This window comes from Cynocephalus volans, chromosome 13, assembly GCF_027409185.1.
Source record: "Cynocephalus volans isolate mCynVol1 chromosome 13, mCynVol1.pri, whole genome shotgun sequence".
Taxonomy (NCBI): domain Eukaryota; kingdom Metazoa; phylum Chordata; class Mammalia; order Dermoptera; family Cynocephalidae; genus Cynocephalus; species Cynocephalus volans.
Window position 1 is genome coordinate 20468128 of NC_084472.1, and position 21313 is coordinate 20489440.

Here is a 21313-nt window from a genome sequence, read left to right on the forward strand (position 1 = left end):
TTCTGTATTTGGCATTCAGTGAATTAAGATGGTCGCACCTCTCTATAATACTGTATTTACTCAGATTATTGAATGTTAACTATCTACTTGCCACTGTGCATGATACGTGGCTGGTTATCTATTTGGCTCTGTGGACTTTGCACCACAAGGACTTCTTTGAAAACACTAAGTAGCAACATTAGCATACTTGAAAATTTAAAAGACACCACACATTTTTGGAACATTCTAAAGCCTTTATTTAGCATCAGGTAGATTATTTCATTATAACACTTGTTAACTTCAAGACAGCAATTAAAATAATTTACTGGTAGCTACCTAAGGCCCCTTGGAACAATATTCAGTTTGGGGTTTGGGTGGATAAATACCGTAAGATTAATGTACCCCAATTAAAGGGGCAAAGCTACTGTACAGTAGGTCTCCATACATATTTTAAGTACATAGTGTCTTGCAAACTGGAAATGCACAAGACCTCCTTTTATATAGTTTGATATAATACATGAATGTAATTTCTCTGGCATTTGCCACTAGAAGTTGAGGCATTTAAAAAGGTTTGTCATTATGTAACAATGATGGTGATTAAAATCTCTTTCTAGGGCATTTTTGTGAATTGCTAGATTAATTATACATATTTTCAGTTCAAACGTACGATTTAAACATACTTTAATGACATTACAGAAAACTGTAAAAGCACTAAAGTAAATGAATACCTTTTCCAGTTTAATTTTTTAGAATTTTCAAATCATTTCTTTTTGGAGGGAGGGAAGGTATAAAACAGGATTATTATGAATAATAGCCATCTTATCAATACTTTACAAAATGACGTAACCTCTGCATTTGAGCACATAAACATTGTATAGGAGAATTCTAAACATTTCAAAGTTACATCTAAAACATTCAAGCATGACCATCATAAAAATATTCAAAATAACTTGATTTGAGATTATATAATTCCATAAAGCTAAAGTTATAGGTATAAACCTTCAGTAAATATGGCAACAGCAACCACAAAAAGCATATTCTCCAGCAGTTTCTTACTCTATAAAATAGTATTCCAAATAAGTATGTTTGGATAGCAAAATTATGCATTCTTTCCTAAGACTTTCATCACCAATATCACCTATTCTATTATGCCCTAATTCTATTGGATGAAATACAAGTTATCTCATGAGGTTTTTTTTTTTTTTTTTTTAAAGGTAAGTAGAAATCAAGGAAAAAAAATTAAAAACATAGGTTTAAGACTTATTTGTAGATTAGCCAAACACCCTGACTTGTCTGCATTTTAATAAATGTCAGGCAAATTGTAGTAGTTTCTGTCCCAGTAGCTGCCGGAGTAAATCCAGTCCTGTGCTCCGTTGTAGGGATTAGGACCTTGATGGAACCACCTGTTTAAAGAGAAAAGACAAGATTTACAGGGGAAATGGTTTAAAATCACAGGGTATTTGACCAGAAAGATAAAAGGTATATCTTTTCAAAAAGTATCACAGTAAAGAATGGTAAAATGTATATCTTTTAAAAAGGATCACAGTAAAGCAATGTAACTTTGACTTAAGTATCACTGAAGGTGGAGGTTCTAGCCATCTCAACAGTTGTGTGCCTTAAGCATGTCTCCTAAATAAAATACACCATCATTTTGTTTTCTTTGGTACAAAGAAGGGATTTCTAGATGACAGGTTTTCAAACTGTATTCCAGAGAGTTTTTGGGACCTGGGGTATGTGCAGGGCCTAAGAAGGCAAGGAGTGGGCAAGGCCCTGCCCCTCACCCCTCCTCCATCCAGAGCAGCTCTGTTTGCGTGGGGTTTTTTATTTGTAGAGTCTTCACGGGTTCATTTGCAAAAAAAATTTTGATGCTAACAAAAAAGGCCAAAAACCACTGGACCAGCTGATACTAAGATCAGTTCTACTTCTAAAAATTATCCTTCTCTTAAGATGCAAAAGGGTTAACAAATCACATCTTTTGAAATGCGTACATAATAATGCCTAATTTAATAACTTTGAATTATGAGATAATGGTTTCGTTTATCATACAAATGTAGAAAATGTTTTTATGCTACTCCTATTTGCAAGTGATTCTATTACTCAAAGTGACTACTATGTAACTCCTGATACTAAAAAAATCCTGTGACAGAAATTTTACTGCCCACTTTCTATTTCTGAATGGAATCCAAGATGTTACTTGATACAAATACCTTACATGTCAAATCCCTTATGTTTGGAAAAGTAAAGGCACTGTCTAAATATCACTGATATATATATATGTATGAGCAAATGGCCTTATTATTTACTCACATATGAGGGAAGGTCAAAAAGTTTGTGGAAAAATGGAATTAAATGGTAAAAATAAAAAATATAACCTTTACTTCTCAACATAAGCACCAACAAGTTCAAGACACTTTTGTAAGCAATGATACCAGCTATTTAGTTCATCTCTAAGGAACTGATGGTCCTGGAAATTTAATAATGTAAAAAAGACTGCATTGACATGGTTAACTGAAGAAAAAATGGGTGCCCTATAAAGATTTTTTAGGATTAGGAAACAAAAGGAAGCCAAAAGGAGCCAAATCAGGACTGTAAGGTGGATGCCTAATGATTTCCCATCAAAAGTCTCACAAAATTGCCCTTGTTTGATGAGAGGAATGAGGAGGATTCTCATCATGGAGAAGAACTCTCCAGTGAAGACTTCCCAGGTGTTTTTCTGCTAAAGCTTCAGCTACTTTCTCAAAACACTATCATAATAAGCAGATGTTATTGTTCTTTGGTCCTCCAGAAAGTCAACAAGCAAAATGACTCGAGCATCTGAAAAAACTGTTGCCTTGACCTTAGCTCGACCAGTCCACTTTTACTTTGACTGGACCACTTCTCCTCTGGGTAGCCATGGCTTTGATTGTGCTTTGTCTTCAGGATTGAGCTGGTAAAGCCATGTGTCATCTTCTGTTACAACTGTTCAAAGAAATGCTTCAGGATCTCGATCCCACTTGTTTAAAACGTCCATTGAAATCTCAGGTCTGCAGCTGATTTGGGCAGAACTGTTTTAGCACCTATCGAGCAGAAAGTTTGCTCAACTGTAATTTTTCAGTAAGAATTGTGTAAGCTGAACCAATTGAGATGTCTTCGGTGTTGGCTATGGTTTCTGCTGTTAATCATTGGTCCTTTTCAATTAGGGCACGAACAAGATTAATTTTTTCCTCGCAAATTAATGTAGATGGTCTGCCCCTGCAGGTTTCATCTTCAACATAGTCTCGTCCTTTCTTAAAACAAGTTATCCATTTCTAAACTGATTTCTCTGGGGTATTGTCTTCATAAACTTTTTTTTTTTTTTTTTTTTTTTTGTCTTTTTCGTGACCAGCACTCAGCCAGTGAGTGCAACGGCCATTCCTATATAGGATCCGAACCCGCGGCGGGAGCGTCGCCGCCCTCCCAGCACCGCACTCTCCCGAGTGCGCCACGGGCTCGGCCCTTCATAAACTTTTTGTAAGCATCAATGATTTTGTCAATCTCCCACCCAAGCTTCACCATAAATTTGATGTTTGTTTTTGCTTCATTTTCAGCAGAATTCATGTTGCTTTGACAGGGGCTCTTTTCAAACTGACATCTTATCCTTCTTAGTGCCTCAAACTAGATCCTGTTCAGACATATTATATAAGTCTCAGTATGAGCTTATTTTGGTGCAAAAAATTTTGAAATCCATAATTTTTGGATAGTACCCATTTCCATGAACTTTTCGAAGGCACCTCACATCTGAGCAAAAAGGCTCTGAACCTATTTTCATGTCTAAATCCATAATTCTGGATTATCTGTTTTAAATAAGGAAGGACAGGGTTTGCTGGATAAGAAAGAATGTTTGCTTAGTTGACATTTACCTGTGATAATTGTGTGGGACTATTTCAACCTTAATTTTCCAGTAGTCAGATTTGGGGTTTTTTTCTGTCACACACACACCTCTTTCAGCTTTAATACTTAGAATCAGTGGAAACAGCTTTTCTCTCAGGCCTGGAAACAACTCGGCAGGGCTTAAGTTCAGCAGGCACTTGCTCTGCGTCTCACAGTGTCTAATACCACTGCCTCATGCACATGCGCAGCCGCCTAAAGGCTCAGCCACACACTGAAGAAGGCACCCACCTTGTCCTCCAGTCCTCTTCTGACCTGGACCTGTTTTTGCGGGCTGCTCTTTGTTTTTCCTCAAGTCGTTTTTTTTCTTCACTAGCTTGATCTAAAATAAGAACATCAATGAAAAACATTTGTCCTTTACTCAGTGTGCCAGGCACAGTGCTAAGACAGTAACGTTATGGAGCAGCACCATCCATATGTATTATCTTCACTTTACTGGAACACAAATACCACAGTCAAACATCAAGTAAAAATTTTAGCACACACCCAAGCTGGTAAGAGGCAGAGCTGGCATTCAAGACACAGTCATCTCCTTTTGACAGCCTATGCCCTTAATAACCTCTGCATTTTACCAAAAAGAACCTGCTGCTTCTTAAGGCCAAAAAAAATTACGTTATGATGCTGCAACGAAAAATTAGATAGAAAAACTGAATAAATGTGAAATTATTCTAAATTCTTAGTGACACCGCACAGAGCTCCTTCAGATTCCATTCATAAGAAGCTCAAACAATTTTCCAAAACACTGTTGCTGTGTCTCACTGAAGAGAATCAGAGTTTTTAGTTAGAACAGGGCTTCTCAACCATGGCACTGTTAACATACTGAATCGAATGACTATTGTACGGGCTGTCCTGTGCATTGGAGGGTGCTTAGCACCTCCCCGCCTCTAGATGCCACTTGTGTCAGTAGTACCTGCCCAGGTGTGACAACCAAAATCTCCAGACATTGCCACATGTCCCCTGGGGGGAATACTGCCCTCCTTTTGAGAACCACCAAGTTAGAAGAAACTGAACACTTTGAGATATAAACGTTATAATTAACCAAGGGGAGGCCACACTCTTGAGGCCAAGATGATACGTAAATTCTGAAATATACAGTGAAGTAATTAGTCAGAATACAGTTTAATGTTTATAAAGATGCTATTGTTTTCTCAAATTACCCTCTGACGTTATGATGTGCCTTTGGTCATATGAAGTATATTAGATTATCAGGGAGTATTACTGAAATAATGAATATGAGCTAGTAAGGTCTACCTCAGATTTCCAAACTTAGAAAGTTATTGAATTTAAATTGAATTTTAATTCAAATATCTCTGAGAGAGACTAAAAATGCTAGTACCGCAATGATGCTAATGATCACCAGGAATAAAATAAACCATCATCCCCAGAGAAACTCATTTCCCCCAGCAGCATCACAGATGCTGGTTACCTATTTCTCCATTTTCCATGGCTCTGATGTCAGGCCGTAACCTGCAGTCTGTCTTAGGAATCACACTCTCCATTTCCTTGTCTACTTCATTCAGAATCATTGCAAAGCTAGTAAAATTATACATCTGAAAAGAAGGAAAATAATTAAATTAACATACCAAGGCAGAATGCAAAATGAAAAGCCCTGAATGTAGAAAAGGTCTGATTTGACAATGATCCCCTGCTTTTTGTGGTAATGATGGTCAGGCTTTCTCAGACCACATATCTGGATGTTTTCACCTAAATCTGCACCATCTGTGGGTACTTGTCTCAAATCTCAAAGCAGGCCACACAGAAAAAATATCTTCTATCATTATCAACTTTAAGTAAACTATTAGCAAAATAAACATTCTTTTTTCTTCATTACAATCATTCCTTGCTGGGTCTGGAGGGCTTATATGGAATAGTTTACATCATCTTGTATTTAACTAGGGCCAGTCTTGCCTCTAAGTAATTACTAGAAAAGCCGTAACCAAGTCCCACCCAACACATCTTCCCAGCCAGAAAGAGGGATGCACAATGGGAATGTACGGGGTCTCACAGGGAGAAGGAAGAGTGGAATACAGAAGCCAGCAAGAGACAAGTGAGCGGCACTGATGACAACCTGCCTTGGTCTCAGTGCTGCCTGGACTGGCCCTACATGGGCCAGGAAAGAGAGCCATCCACACTGAATATAAACAGCGAGGCCGCTTCAGCAAGCCCAGTCTCACCTGGGCAGAATTTGGAGGCCGTGGGGCTATTCGCCATAGGAGCACACTTCCAGGAATAACAAATACACTTTCGGAATCTGGCATTGGCATTTCATCGGACTCCTCAGAAGTGCTCATCTAGAAAAACCAACAGATGAAAAAAATTTAAGTGAAACATTTCAAAAATATATATTTATACACACACACACAAATTGTAAAATAACCATCATTTATTGCATATCATTAGAATATAAACTGCATGAGGGCAGGGACACCAGGACTTTCTAAATATTATATCCTTAACTTTTATCACAGCTTTGGGTGTTCTATCATTTAGCATATGTGCATTCAAGGTGTGACCAGCATCACCACTCTTTACTACAGTGTTCGATGTTTTTAAAGCTTCTTTTTCTTTTTTTAAAGACAGAATAACTCATCTGAGTATTTATTGAGGACAATTCTAAATGCTCAGCACTGGGATGCCAGAGAAGTACAGGAACTGGCTGACTGTCAAGGAGCTTACACACTGGAGAAGCACAGATAATACAGGGAACTTCCTGAGAACAACAAAAGGTGACATTGGGGTACGCAACTAAATTTGTCAGTGACACAAAACCAGTAGAGATTCTGAATGCATTTGATAAAAAGAGAATTTAACAAGATGCTACACTAAAAAGGAAACTAACATTTCCCCATGGGCCAGAGCTATGCTAGGTGATCTATATAGTCAGTCTTCATGCAATAAACCTATGAGAAGATGTTAGGACCACGGTTTTATACATAAAGAATTCAAGGCTTTGGAAGGTTGAGTAATATTCCCAATGTCACACAGTTAATCTAGAACTACTGGTTGAGACACTTTCAGTGAATATATAGCTTAACAAGGAAAGTGCAGCACAGATGATAAAAGCTCCCATGGCACTAGGATACGATCGGGAATAGCAGGAATCTCTGGTAGGCAGATGCACAAAGGAATGAGAGAGACTAGACACCTTCTCCAAGGAGGAAGGCCACTTTTCTACAAAGACTGACCAAGGACATATGGGACATAAGGGATATTTTCTGGAATTTCACCAATGTCCTTCACTGTCCCCACTTTGTAAAAAAGGCTTGGACACCAAGTGGGATAGTGAGGTTAATCGTGGAAGTTTCTCTATTGGCAGGAACTGCAGCTGATGAGTTTGTGCCAGGGGTCCCAAGACCCTGGAACACTGGCTTCTCCAGGCCAACCAGTTCCCTGACAGGTGTAGAGAATAGTCAGTGCACCTCACAGAATGAGGGAAAAGCAGGCGGGAACATGGGGTGTAAGGAGGAAAGCAGAATTGTGCACGTACAGCTGAAGGAAAAAGAAAGAAGCCAAAGCAACAGGAAAGCAGTATGCTCTGGCCATTTAACAAAACTCTTCATCTCAGCACCATGGTTAACTCAGTTTCCACAAAAAGTCACTAATAAATACACCTTCTGCTTTTGAGGAATATTAAGGCCTCTTAAACTTTTGCATGCATAAGAAACACCTGAAGAGCCCCAGAGACTGCACGTCAGTCTGTCCGAGGTGAGGCCTGGCAGCTGCATTTTGAACAAGCTGTCAGATGATGCTTAAGTTGCCAGTTTGTGGACTTTGAGCAGAAAGGAGTATTAAGTCTTTACTAGGAGCAGATACTGTTCTGAGCCCTTTACATCTGGTAACTCATTTAATTAGCAGGTACTACTATTATCTCCATTTTACAAGTGAAGGTACTGAGGCAGAGAGGCGAGAAACCTGCCTCAGCTTGCACTGCTCGTAGATGGTGGAGACCGGGTCTAACCCAGAGTCTGTGCTCTTCATCATCACACTGGTTAATGGAAAGGAATCAATCCTCAAACAAATATTTCCTGTCCAAACAGGTGCGATCTTTCTTTAGCTCTGGGCATTTCTGCCTGAAGGGAAGGGATAGGAATCTGCCTGGGGCCATGTAAAAAGAAGCTATGAAAATTCTATGGGGACATGAACTGTCCCACAAAGAAGAAAGTTTAGTTAAGATGAGGACTAACTATGACGGTCTTAACTTCAGTAACTCAGTGATAAGGAATAGGGCAACAATATTGATAATAAGCATGAAAATGTAAGTTAATTCTGAAGGAAATTTAGAATACTCAAATGATCTCAACTTCTAACGCACATAAACAGGAAGGAAAGAAAATGTCTCTAAGATAAACTCCAACTTTCAAAATCTGTGTGACTTAAATCAAAGCCCCTCATATAACCACCACCTAGTTTTATTTTATTTATTTTTTTTAAATTTTATTTTGTCAATATACATTGTGGCTGATTATTGCTCCCCATTAACCACCACCTAGTTTTAAGAGTGGTGCGCATCCTATACAAGATCATGTCACACGTGCTGCCAAGGCAGCTCTCCGCTCCTTAAAAAGATGCAAGGAGAAAAATGACATGTGTTGCCGGTAAGAAAAAAGAAAGGTCAAGCTGTGACCCAGTAACAGGCCACCTCCAAAAGGATCAGTACAAACTCAGGGGCCAATTATTCCTTCCACACCGCCTTACGGGGGTTCACCTGTTTGCTGTTCTTCTTCTCTTCGGTACTTTTCTTATCATTCCTTTTGTAAGCGTCACAAGTGGCGGGGTCAACACTGTACAAACATTCAGTCCACTTCCCATAGAGGGCACAGAGCTTCTTTTTACTGTCAAGAGAAATTGATGTTTAGCTAAAAATGAGATGAGCTGTAATACAAAATTACTATAAAGATCTTTATGAATCAGATTCTTTAAAGAAATGGGTATTTCCTTGTAGAAGAAAGATTTATCAACTTATTAGAATACTTATTCCTAGGTTATGGCAGATTTTAATGCCGACATTTATTTAGTGAACAATACTTAAACTATTCAACATTTAACATGGAAACTTTACCTTTTATCTTGAATGTAGCCTTCAACTTTGTGTAATTCCTTACCAAAAAGGCCACACGGCTTAAAATTCAACACACATTTGTCCCCAGTCCTATGAAGAAAATGTGAAGTTCAGATTACCATTCGACACTGAGAAGCAGTGGAGAAGAACCACTATAAGCTTTCTTGAAGCCCCTGCTGTTTACTGATGTTCTATGCGTGCCAGGCCCAGTACAGAAGTTATCAGGATTAATCCTTAACCAGTACTGTACCCACCGTAAGGAAAAGATATGTGAGGTTCATAAAGAATAAGTGACTTGCCTAAGGTCACAAAGTAGGATTGGAACCCAACTCTTCTTATAACTCCCTGTGTTCCCCCACCTCATCTCCCTGAGATTAGAATTAAGATTCACAGAGGCTGGGGAAGCTGAGAGTTCACCGAGTCTTCCTTAATTAGAAACTTTAATGAACTCTACTCATTAAATGGATGGACTTCTATTCACTCAGGAGTTATGTTGCCTAATTCTTAAATTTTCATCAGGCTGTACAAGAGTTTTTTTTTTTTAAGAAGGAAGTCCACTGGAACTTTTGGGTGAAAGCTGAAGGGATGATGGATAAGTACCCTGCAGTGTCTTACTTGTGGTTTGTTATTTCCACATTGCCGTACTGCTCAATCCAGAGTTTACCCACGATGATGTTATGCACACAGCAGGTGGGATTTGTCCATGTATATGCTTCATTGTGTCTAAAAAACAAAAACAAAAAACAAAGCCCCCAAAATAAGTGAGAAGTATTAGTTTGTATAAAAAGTGCATTTGTTTCAAACACCATTACTCAGGATGACAAATCCAGGTGCTTGAGATAACTAAGCTCTAAAACCTTAAAAACCCTATTGATGTTAACTCACAGTAAAATAGTTATTATTTGCCTATTCTTATTATTTCTTAAAAGGAAACAAAAGCTTAAGAAAAAAATTCTATACTTTCACCAAACTCCAAATAAAATATGTATATAATAATCATTTTAAGTATTCAGAAGATTGGAGAAACATATGAAAAATAAAATTAAATTAGCGGTAGAAAATAAAACGAAAGCCTATGCAGCACTTTCCAGAGAAAGTGCCCTCCAGCTCACCAACGAAAAAACCTATGTGAATAGACTCCAATTTTCTACATCCTTTGCTTTTGAAAAAACTTGTTTTGCACCTATGTACATTTGTCCTTAGATGCATATTTTTAAAATTTATTTTTAATTTGCATGTAGTAAATTCCTTTTTGTTTGTATACAGTGCTATTGAGTTTTAACTCATGTACAGATCTGTGTAACCACCACCAACATAATCAGAACATGGAACAACTCCATGACCCCCCAAAATTCCCTTGTGCTTCCCCTGTGTAGTCAAACCCTCCTCCATTCCTAATCCCCGAATCCCTAAACAACTGATCTATTCTCCATTGTAACAGTTTTACCTTTTCCAGAATGTTATACAAACGGAATGATATACTATGTTTCCTTTTGAGATTAAGCTTCTTCAGTTTGTATAATGTATTTGAAATTCATTTATGTTCTTCTATGTATCAATAATTCATTTTTTTATTGCTGAGTAGTACTCCACTGTATGGATGTACCATAATTTGTTTAACCATTGAAGGGCTATTGGGTTGTTTTCAGTTTTGCTGATTATGAATAACACTACCATAAACATTTGTATACAGGTTTTTGTGTGAGCATAAGACTTCATTTTTCTAGGGTACCTAGTAAATACCTAAGAGTAGGATTGATAAATTATGTGGCAAACATATGGTTAACTTTATGAAAAACTGCCAAACTGTTTTCCAGACTGGCTCTACAATTTTACATTCCCACCAACAATATATGAGGTTTCTAGTTGCTCCACATCCTTGTCAGCACTTGGTGTTGTTAGTTTTCAAAATTATTTTTATTTTGGCCATTCTAATAGGTATGCACTGGTATCTTGTGGTTTTAATCTTGTGTTTCTCTAATAACCAATGCTGTTGAGCATCTTTTCATGTGCTTATTTGCCATCTGCATATCTCTTTTGGTGAAGTACCTGTTCACACCTGTTTTGCCCAATTTCTTTTTGGGTTGTTTCTTACTGGGTTGTTTCTTATTGTTGCTTGTTATTTCTTGGTTTATTTTGAGTGTTCTTTATATATTCAGGATACAAGATTTTTGTTGGATATATGATTTACAAATAACTTTTAATAGTCTATAGTTTGTCTTTTCATTCTCTGAACAGTGTCTTTCGCAGAGCAAATACTTTAATTTTAATAAAATCTAATTAATCAATTTTGTCTTTTATGAATTGTGCTTTTGGTTTTGTACCTGTAAAAGGTCTTTGCTTAATCCAAAGTTGTAAGATTTTCTCCTATGTTTTCTTCTAAAAGCTCTACAGTTTTACATTTCATTTTAGTATACAATTATTTTGAGCTGATTTTTGTGTAAGATGTGAGGTATAGGCTGAGGTTCATTTGTTAACATAAGGATGTCCAACTTTCCCCATACCATTTGTGAAAATGACTATCCTTCTCAACCTTGCCTTTGCACCTTTGTCAAAAATCAACTGACAATACTTCTGTTGGTCAATTTCTGGACTTTTTGTTCCATTAATGTATGTGATCTATTCATTTGCCATTATCTCGATTACAATAGCTTTAGAGTTAAATATTAAAATTGGGTATTGGGAGTCTGTCAACTCTGTTCTTTCTTTTCAAAATTGTTTTGGCTATTCTATTTCATTTGCCTTCCCATATATACCTAGAATCAGCTTCTCTATATCTATCAAAAAACATTCTGGGATTTTGATTTTGATTGTGTTAATACAGACTGCTTATAGATCAACTAGGGGAGAAGTGAATCTTAACCACACTGAGGCTTCCAGATATACTGAGACACAGTATGTCTATTACTCAGGTATCCTATGATTACTTTCATCAGTATTTTGTAGTTTTTAGCATACAGATCCTACACATATTTTATCATTCTTCATTCTATTAAGCCTATCCCAGTTATTGCATTTACATTACTATATTTTTCAGTACCAAAATTTCCAGAAATTTTCTATTTCTTTGCTAGAATTTTCTATTTCTCTGCTAAAATGTCTTTCTATTCATTTAACAGTGTTCACCTTTATCTCATAGAGCATAGTTACAACAGCTACTTTAAAGTCTTTGATACAAATTTTAGTATCTGCATCTTCTTGGGGTTACAGTGTGTTGATTGCTTTTTCCACTGTGAGTTCTGGAGATTTTTTTGTTTCTTGGTTTGCCAAATAATTTCAGACATTTGGATATTACAAGACTCTGTGTCCTCTTAAAATCTTCTGAAGAATATTGATTTTTCTTGTTTTGCTTTGTTTTAGTGGGCAATTAATGTACTTTCAGGCCACTGAAAGTCCTGACCCTCCTTCTGTGGGCTTTGATTGCAGTGTCAGTTTAATTTCCAAAGCCTTTGTAACGTTATTCAGATTCACCCTTCAGTAGCTGTCCAGGGACCTGGGCCTTGGGTCACACAGTAGTTCAGATCTTGAGACCTTTGATAAACCATTTTGGGTCACTTCAAGGTGTGAGTGCAGGGACGAGCTTAGGAATTTACCCGCAGCTCTACAGGATCCCTTTCTCTCTGCCCTCTGGCTAGCAAGCTGGGGCTTGAGCCTCCCTGCTCTCTCTTATCCTTGCCACAACTAGGTCTTCCTTTGGGGCAAAGAAGTGAGAGAAGAGAAAGAGAAAAAAAGAAACAGGGATTCTCCTCACACTATCTGGACCACAGGGGCCCCTTTACCCAGTTCCTCTGGTCAAGGAGAAAGACTTTTTCTAAGTATTAGGTACTTGTGTGGCTGCCATGGCCACCACCACTGCGGGAGTATAGGTACGGGTCCTGGAGCTTGCTTTGGCACAAGGCTGAGAGATAAAAATAAAACAGAATTTCCCTGACTCTCTACATCAGGCAAGGGTATCTTTCCAGGTCCTCTAATCAGAAACAGAGGGTCTCTCTTGGAACTTTTCTGTCTAACTCCACTGCCCCATTCTGTGATCTACTGCTCTGACTCTAAGCCAGGAGATACAGGAGAAAAATATAAAACCAGGACACTCATTGCCATATTGGTCTTCAGGGTTTGATTTCTCTCCTAATCTGCCACTATAATTTACTCTGCAGAGTCCTCAGACTGTTGCTTTATGTCTTCTGTCCAAGGTTTCCTCTTGTAATCAGTGGGAGAGAGAGGGCACAGTGTGTTTACCTTAATCGGAACTACCTCTGAATTTAAAAGTGATCTTGCAAAACAAGAGAACTCCCAACGTACCTAATGTCTAACACATGCCCCACAATCATCATTTCAGTATTTTTCAAGGTGAATTCACCTTGACACATCTTTAAACAAAACACTGGCACCATAATACATATAGAAAGCTTGTTTCATAAGAACTGTCATGGAGTGATTAACTCCATGGGTCTTAAAATAGATCCAAGCACCACAGTCAAACATCAAGTTAAACTTTTTACACATAACTTGGATTAATCAGCAATGGCTATTCCCATATTTCTCAAATTCTTTAACACAGAGGTATATAATTTACAGTTTATAAAAGCTGTTTCCTTCTTTTTATCCAGCTTTTGAGCAATAAGGTCAGGTCTGTCTGCAAGTGTATACACTTATTAGTAAGTACCCACGAAAAGAATTTCATGGCTTGATTAGAACTTACTCAAGGAGCTCCAAGGTGATGGTTCCTCTGGGTTCTGCTTCTACACTCTTTCCCCAGAACTTCAGTTTGGGATAGACTGAGCCATGAAAGATGAAATCATTGTTTAATCCTTCTGCATGAAATGCACTGATTGGTGGGTGATGGCTGACCTGCTCTGAGATGAGTCTGAATCCAAGATCATCTCTTGAGAGTAAAGAAAAAAAGCAACAATGTAATCAATTCTGTCACTGAATGTGTACATTACTGCCATTTCAGTCAAAAACCAATGTAAAAGTATTAGAGAAACAGGTTCAAAAAAGTAAAAAATTCTTTATCATCATCCTGATGAAAGAACATCTTAACATATGAGAAACTCTACAAATGCAACCCAAACTCCTAAATCCAATGTTATTATAACGCTAGTATAACGAACATATTAAAATAAAGAACACCCACATGAATTTGTGGGGTTTGCATGAAATGGTAACTTTAGCCACGTAAATTTAAAACTTATTGTTCCTTTTATATTAATAGAAAAATTTAGTGTCCATTTCCAAATACGTAGGGAATAAATGAGATCAAACTTGTGCAGAAAAGAAAAAGTAAAGCCAGATAAATCCCCCTAATTGTGTGTAAACAAGAAACAGCGCAGCACACATGCAAACAGAACTGCGTTTGTAGATGCATTCATTGCCTTTATGGCAACAGGACATATTTATGTCAATATATTTTAAAAGGTTATTAAAAAACCCATCATGTCTTGTGATCTACATAACAAGAAAGGGAGGATAATTAATTCCATGTGATCAGAAATACTGAGATCCACACAATTGCTTTTTATAATGGCACATTTTATGTATGTTTCAATATTTTTGATAGTCTCTAAAATAATAATTATCATAGAAACAAACATCAAAATAGTTAACCTGCTCCGGTCATACATAATTTTTGTTGGTGATACTCAAAATGTATATTGTTCCTTTTCATTTGAAAAGCTATGTGAATCATGCAAATCTGACTTTCCACTTGGAATGGAACGAAAGACCTCACCGAACTAATTCGTAAGTTTCTCCCAGAAGCGGGTTGAAAGGCTTTCCAGTCCGTTCCCACTGAGAAGCAACAGCAGAAACAGCAAACGCAGCTACGCACTGTGGACAGAGCACCACACAAGTTAAAAATGGCCTCGCTTGTTCCTCATTCTTGCAGGACCTGGAATTTTGCTGAAGACAGTAATTTACTAAATTATTCTGAGGAGCTTAATTACTTTTGATTTTCAATATGGCTCTAGCAAACTTAGTATGGAAACTTGCATATTCAGAATGAAAATTATGTTGAGCCTCTTCCTATAGTGTGATTCCCAAATGTGGTTTTTATAACACCCTCAGTGCTACAAACTTTCTCGAGGACTTTTTAAAGACTCTCAAACCCAAAGTTACTTGTAATTCATTTAAAATATTTTGAAAATGTAACACTTTCAGGATTGGGGAAGGAGATGTAAAACTAAGCCATTTAACTGGTGTCAAGTCCAATGAGGCTGGAAAAAGCTGATTTACATAAATGGAAGAACATAAAGATTCAGTTTAGAATGCCAGTGCTTTGTTTGAAGGAGAACAATGTGTCTTCTGTAGTCTGCCTGTATCTAGCCCACCCATGTACCGCACATAAACATCATCTATTTAACAGAAGATAGAAAAGTTCAATTCCTTGCTGTCTTTTAACATATAGCAATGTGTGTGTAGAGACAGATACACACACAAGCATAAACATACATTTGTGTGTGTGAGTGTGTGTTTGTTCCTTCTTGGAAACACTGTGAGCAAGTGTGAAAGAACAGCTGACGTTCCCCTGCAAGGCAATGCTCCTTTCTAAAATGAAGACTTAGGGACAGCTCACCAACATCCAGGCTTTGTCAGGCGCCACCTTCTGTTTCTCCTGCACTTCTCCTGGGTCTTTCCACTGTGGTGGCACTCTGATTAGAGAGGGTGGGCAGGGGGAATGGATGCAGAGGACACTCCAAATATGCTGATTAAGCTTTAATAACATCTCCCAACCTCATGCTGGACTTCATGCTAATTTGAGTATGTGTGTTTGGGGGAGGGTTAGCAGAGAAGCCTCTAAGACTTAAACCTTTTCAGCACCTGCCTGACACATACCTGCATCCTTTCCACAGGATCAGAAAGGGAACTGGCCTTGTGGATGAGGTAAGTATGCTCCATATATTCAGTTAGTCGTTGCAGGAAGCTCAAAGGCTCATTAAATATAACCGGCATTGTGATCTTGGACAGTTCCTATTTAACAAGAAAACTGAAAATGTTATGTCCAATATACACACAGCAAACTCACCTGTTGCTATCACATAACATATTCCTGGAAAGGAAGTAACAGAAAAGAGCAATTCATGAAATTTCATTTCTATCAGTTCAATTTCACAAATCTTTCCAGAGACCTATATTGTTCTGGGCCTTGAAGGAAATACAAAGACTCCCCAAACACTCTCCGCAGCTTCAAGGGGCTCACCAGCTAGTGATGAGCATGAACAGATGATTATTATTAAGTCTGTCTTGGATCAGACTTAGGAAATGGGACCTGAAGGTGATGGGGACACAAAAAGCAAAAATCTTCATGGTGGTATTAAAATAATTGTGGGGCCATTAGGCTGAGACAGCTCCAGTGCCTAGGGTTCCTCCTACATAAGCAAACCGAAATCCAACTCAATGTCAACTCAAGCCTTACCAATCAGAACCCACCAAAACTTACCTGTAACTAAAAACTTTCCACTTCCACCAATCAAATGCATCTTCTTTGTCTTGCTTCCTCAAAGAACAACTTACAAACGTTTCCCCTGCTCGCCCCCTTGGTGGGGCACTGGACCTCTTGAGATCTGGGGCTGCCAGAGTCCTAATCATGGTTTGCTCAGATAAATTTCCTAAAATTTCACTGTGCCTAAGTTTACCTTCTAACAGTGGACCAAGAATCAACCACATACAGTGTGGTTGATCTACATTTTGTAGATAATTTTCCAAAAGAAATTTCAGGCTGTTTTTCGGCTGACAACATTGAGTTTTTCACCTTTTTTTTTTTTTTTTTTGTGACTGGTAAGGGGATCGCAACCCTTGGCTTGGTGTCACTTGCACCGGGTTCAGCCAGTGAGCACACCAGCCATCCCTATATAGGATCCGAACCTGTGGCAGGAGCACCACTACGCTCCCAGTGCCTCACTCTCCCGAGTGAGCCACGGGGCCGGCCCAACATTGAGTTTTTCTGAGCACACCAATGTAGTATAAATTGTGGACTGGGGTACTGGAACGCTATTGTGTATTTTACGGAACAGATTTTAAATTCTGTCTGCCAGAATGACACCATCCCAGTAGCCTCTCAAAATAATTTAATGATTGGGCAGGGGGTCTCTGACCTGAATTGCAACCTTTCAACTCTATCTACCCTGTGCCACCAGCAAGCAACATTATCACGAGGCCTTTAAAAGTTCATTAAGTAATAAACTTATCTAGATATTCTCTGGAATATTCTGATGATCTTCCTAAACTTCTACCTACCATTATTAACCTTTCCCTTGGGAATCCAGTCTCTCATGGAGCCTGCATCCTGAGGTGCAATCCAGGCTGGATGCCACCTGACTTAGCTCTGACTTTTTCCCCTTAAATGTCCACATTCTTACCAATCTGCATAATTAAAAATAATGTAACCTTCACAAAACTGTTATAGGAGTACATTCAAAGAAGATAAACTCATTCATTACCATCAAATATTACAGAACATGGACAGACATGTGGCAGCTCAACCTAATTAAAAGGAATGGTGAATTTATTGCCGCCTCACTGGGAAGACAAGGGAGAGAACAGGAATCCATACAGAGAAAGAAAAGAATGCTCAACTATATACACCTTAAGATCTCATTAAACTCAAAGATTCACTGTTGGGGAAAATTCAAGAAAACTGGGACTGCCAAGGCTTGTCTTAACTAAGATGTCCCAGGCTCTCTTTCTTGTACTTAAAAAAATCTTTATTTCTTCTTCTTTTAAAAAAAAATGAATACAGGAATACATAAGTTACTATAAAATTTAATAATATGGAAGTAAAAACATGAAAATGTCTCTTTGCTTCCCTTTCCAACTCCTTTCCCCAGAGGCAAAGCATCAGCAACAGTTTGGGAGACACACCTATGTATTTACACATATGCACCTATGCACATGTAGACAAGGATGGGCAGCATTTCATTCTTTAATGCATGATATATCAGGTCTATGCACTGACCAACTACACTTTCACTGTGTTCTGGGGTCTCACACACATGTAAGGTACATACATTGAGCCTACCAAGTTCTTTGTAATTACTGGATAGTATAATGGTAAAACCACTGAACCAGACATGACTTCCACTGCTAGCTTTGCCATTTACCAACTGTGTGACTTGGTCGAGTTAAACTTGGTGCCAGTTTCCTCATCAATAAGATGGTACTAATATCATAGTATCTACCACAAAGTATTCTTTTAAGACTAACGTTTGCAAAACACTTAGTCCAGTTCTGGGCACATTTGAAAATGCTTATATGTGTTTGTTAAATTTCAAAGTCCACACATGAATATACCATGGACTATTAAATCATATACCCTTAAGAATATAGGCAAATATGGCTTTAAAGTAGATTTCTCTAAGTGGAGTTTCTGGGTCAAAGGCATGCTCATTTAAAATTTTTCCAGATACTCCCAGGCTCAATGTCTTCCAAAAAGGCTTTACCAATTTATACCACCATCAATGCTACGTTCAGTCAGATCTTCTTTTAACCTCAAAGGGTGGTCAAAGAGGTACATTACTTTCAATCTGTTCATCTGGCCATGTCCACTCATCCACTTAAAAAACATTTAATTGAGCACCTACTATGTGCCAGGTACTGGTTTCGGCACTGGATTAAGCACCTCGTGATGAAGCCACTCCCGACCTGGAATGCCCTGCTCTCCCCTTAACTCCTCTACAGCCTTCCCAGATTTCATGGCTCAGTTCAAGATTTTCTCCACGAGCATTCCAACTCTCATTGGCTTCCCTCTCTTTCCAAACCCTGCGGTTCCAGAATCTACTGCTTACAACTTAGCCTTTGATCACATATTAGGTTCTATTACTTGCTGTTATGTCACGGGTACTAGCCAGCTTATCTGCCTACCACACAGTAATACAATTCCTGAAAAGAGGGGCAATATCTTATACTCCACACACATCCTCACCACCTCAAGGAGAGAGGGGTACGTGGCACATGCCCCCTGACCCAAATGTCCCTATGTGCCCCCTTTCCCCGAGTACATTCCCTGTCATGCATTTATCACAGTGCAGGGGCCTACCCAGTCTCCTTGACTGGACTACAAGCTCTTTGGGGATAAAACAGTCTTGTGTAATGATGTATAATAGTTAACATGGTAAAATGCTGAGCAAAAAAAGTTTACTTTTGGAATATTATTCAGCACTAAAAAGAAACGAACTATCAAGCCATGAAAAGACATGAAGGATACTTAAATGCATATTGCTGAGTGAAAGAAGCCAGTCTGAAAAGGCCACCTACTGTATGATTCCAGCCATATGACATTCTGGGAAAGGCAAATCTATGAAGACAGTGAAAAGATCAGCGGTTGCCCAGGGGGACAGGGGAGGAAGGGATCAATGTAGGTGCATCAGTCTAACCAGTGTAGCTGCACTCCCACCAGGGCTGCTGAAAATGGCGAAGGCTGTGCATCTGTGGGGGAAGGGGGGATATAGGAACTCTCAACTTTGCTGTGAACCTAAAACTGCTGTTAAAAAAAAAAGTCCTTTAAAAAATAAAAATTTATATTCTGGGTATAAAGAATATACAAGGAGCTCAAATAACTTTACAGTAAAAAACCATATAATCCAATTAAAAAATGGGCAAAGGAGCTGATTAGACACTTTTCAAAGGCAGACATACAAATGGCCAACAGGTATATGAAAAAAAGCTCAACATCACCAGTCATCAGGGAAATGCAAATCAAAACCACTCTGAGATATCACCTCACCCCAATTAGACTGGCTATTGTCAAAAAGACAGAATAACAAATGCTGGTGAGGATATGGAGAAAGAGGAACCTTCCTACACTGTTGGTAGGACTGTAAAATAGTGCAACCATTATGGAGAACAGTATGGAGGTTCCTTAAACAACCACAGATAGAAATGCCATATGATCCAGCAATCCCACTGCTGGGTACACACCCAGAGGAATGGAAGTCATCATGTCGAAGGGATACCTGCACTCCCATGTTTATGGCAGCTGTATTAACAACAGCCCAGAGTTGGAACCAATCTAAATGTCCATCAATGGATGACTGGATAAGGAAAATGTGGGATATAAACACAATGGAATACTACTCAGCCATAAAAAAGAATGAAATTCTGCCATTTGCAGCAACACAAATGCAGCTGGAGAAAACTATGCTAAGTGAAACAACCCAGGTGCAGAAGAAAAATACCACATGTCCTCACTCATAAATGGGAGCTAAATTCATAATCAATCAATAAAGAGAGAGAGAGAGAGAAACAACAATCACAATAATACTTTGAACTCTTAGGAGAGAAGAGAACTGTGGTTATTAGAAGGGAAAGCGGGGAGGGGAAGGAGAGAAGGAGGGTTAATGAGAAACTGGTTAAAAGGCACAAAGGATGGTTACATATTGTAATGATGAATAAGCTAACTATCCTGATTTGCCAATCACACATTGTACACAAATACTGAATCAACTTTATACCCCACAAATATGTATAATAAAAAATTTTAAAACAAAATAAAAAATAGAAATTTTCAAAAATGAATTTTGATCAATCATATTTAAGGAAAGATCAAATTACCTAATCCTGCTATAGAGAATCTCATGCAGTCAATGTTATGTGATAAGAGTGTACAGCCAAAAGTAGGTAAGAAAAACAGTATTTTAGAAGAATGTTGAGCAGTTAATAAAAATTTGTCATTATTTTGGATTTAAGTTGTTTGTGGTATTCATCAATTATTTACACTCCAAAATTAGTTGTAATTTTTTTCTCATTTTAAATATTCACTTTCAAACCTGAAAAAAAGAGGTTAAAAACATGTTTAAAGATATTACAGTTTTGTTAAATATGTTTTTATAAATTTAGAAACAAATGCTAGAAGATCTTAGCACCAAAATGTTGATGGTGGTTATCTCTATGAGCTGGCAATACAGGGAAACTTAATTATCTTCTTTATGCTTTTCTGTAATTTCCAAATTTCCAAAGATGGACATATTGTGCTTCTACTCAGGTGTAAAATAAGAGATGTAATTTTAAAACCTCACAACTGCAGATGGGCAAAAGGAAAGGACAGGGAAAAGCTAACAACCTCAAACTACAGAAGCCGGCCTACTTCACAATATACACATTTACATTTACGCTAATCACCAAACGGACAAGAGAAGATCACAGATTAAGCAGTAGGGTGGAAAAAGAGAAGCAACAAATGCATTCAGATTAGTCCACTCCTAAATTCCAGACAGTGCAGTGTTGTGGTAAAGAAACGGCTCTGAACGCAAAGTCGAGTGGTGGCTGCCAGGGTCTGAGGGAGGGGAAGGGGCAGTTAGCGTTGGATGGATGCAGAGCTGCAGTTCTGCAAGGTGGAAACAAGGCTGCGGGTGCACGGCAGTGAGGGTAGACAACAAT

The 21313-nt window shown here is 38.2% G+C and overlaps 1 protein-coding gene across 6 annotated transcripts in view; it reads right to left on the reverse strand.

Annotated features, from left to right (window-relative positions):
* Nucleotides 1–212: 212 nt before the first annotated feature.
* Nucleotides 213–21313, reverse strand: part of OSBPL1A (oxysterol binding protein like 1A) — a 203308-nt gene continuing 182207 nt past the window's right edge. For all 6 annotated transcript variants that reach the window (XM_063076423.1, XM_063076422.1, XM_063076424.1 and 3 more), the window contains 10 exons: nucleotides 15776–15910; nucleotides 14673–14770; nucleotides 13644–13826; nucleotides 9560–9667; nucleotides 8945–9034; nucleotides 8591–8717; nucleotides 6060–6176; nucleotides 5312–5435; nucleotides 4117–4207; nucleotides 213–1382 (listed from right to left, as the gene is read on the reverse strand). In XM_063076423.1, the coding sequence (XP_062932493.1) occupies nucleotides 1280–1382; nucleotides 4117–4207; nucleotides 5312–5435; nucleotides 6060–6176; nucleotides 8591–8717; nucleotides 8945–9034; nucleotides 9560–9667; nucleotides 13644–13826; nucleotides 14673–14770; nucleotides 15776–15910 (1176 nt within the window). In that variant the 3' untranslated portion in view covers nucleotides 213–1279. The remainder of the gene's footprint in view (nucleotides 1383–4116; nucleotides 4208–5311; nucleotides 5436–6059; nucleotides 6177–8590; nucleotides 8718–8944; nucleotides 9035–9559; nucleotides 9668–13643; nucleotides 13827–14672; nucleotides 14771–15775; nucleotides 15911–21313) is intronic.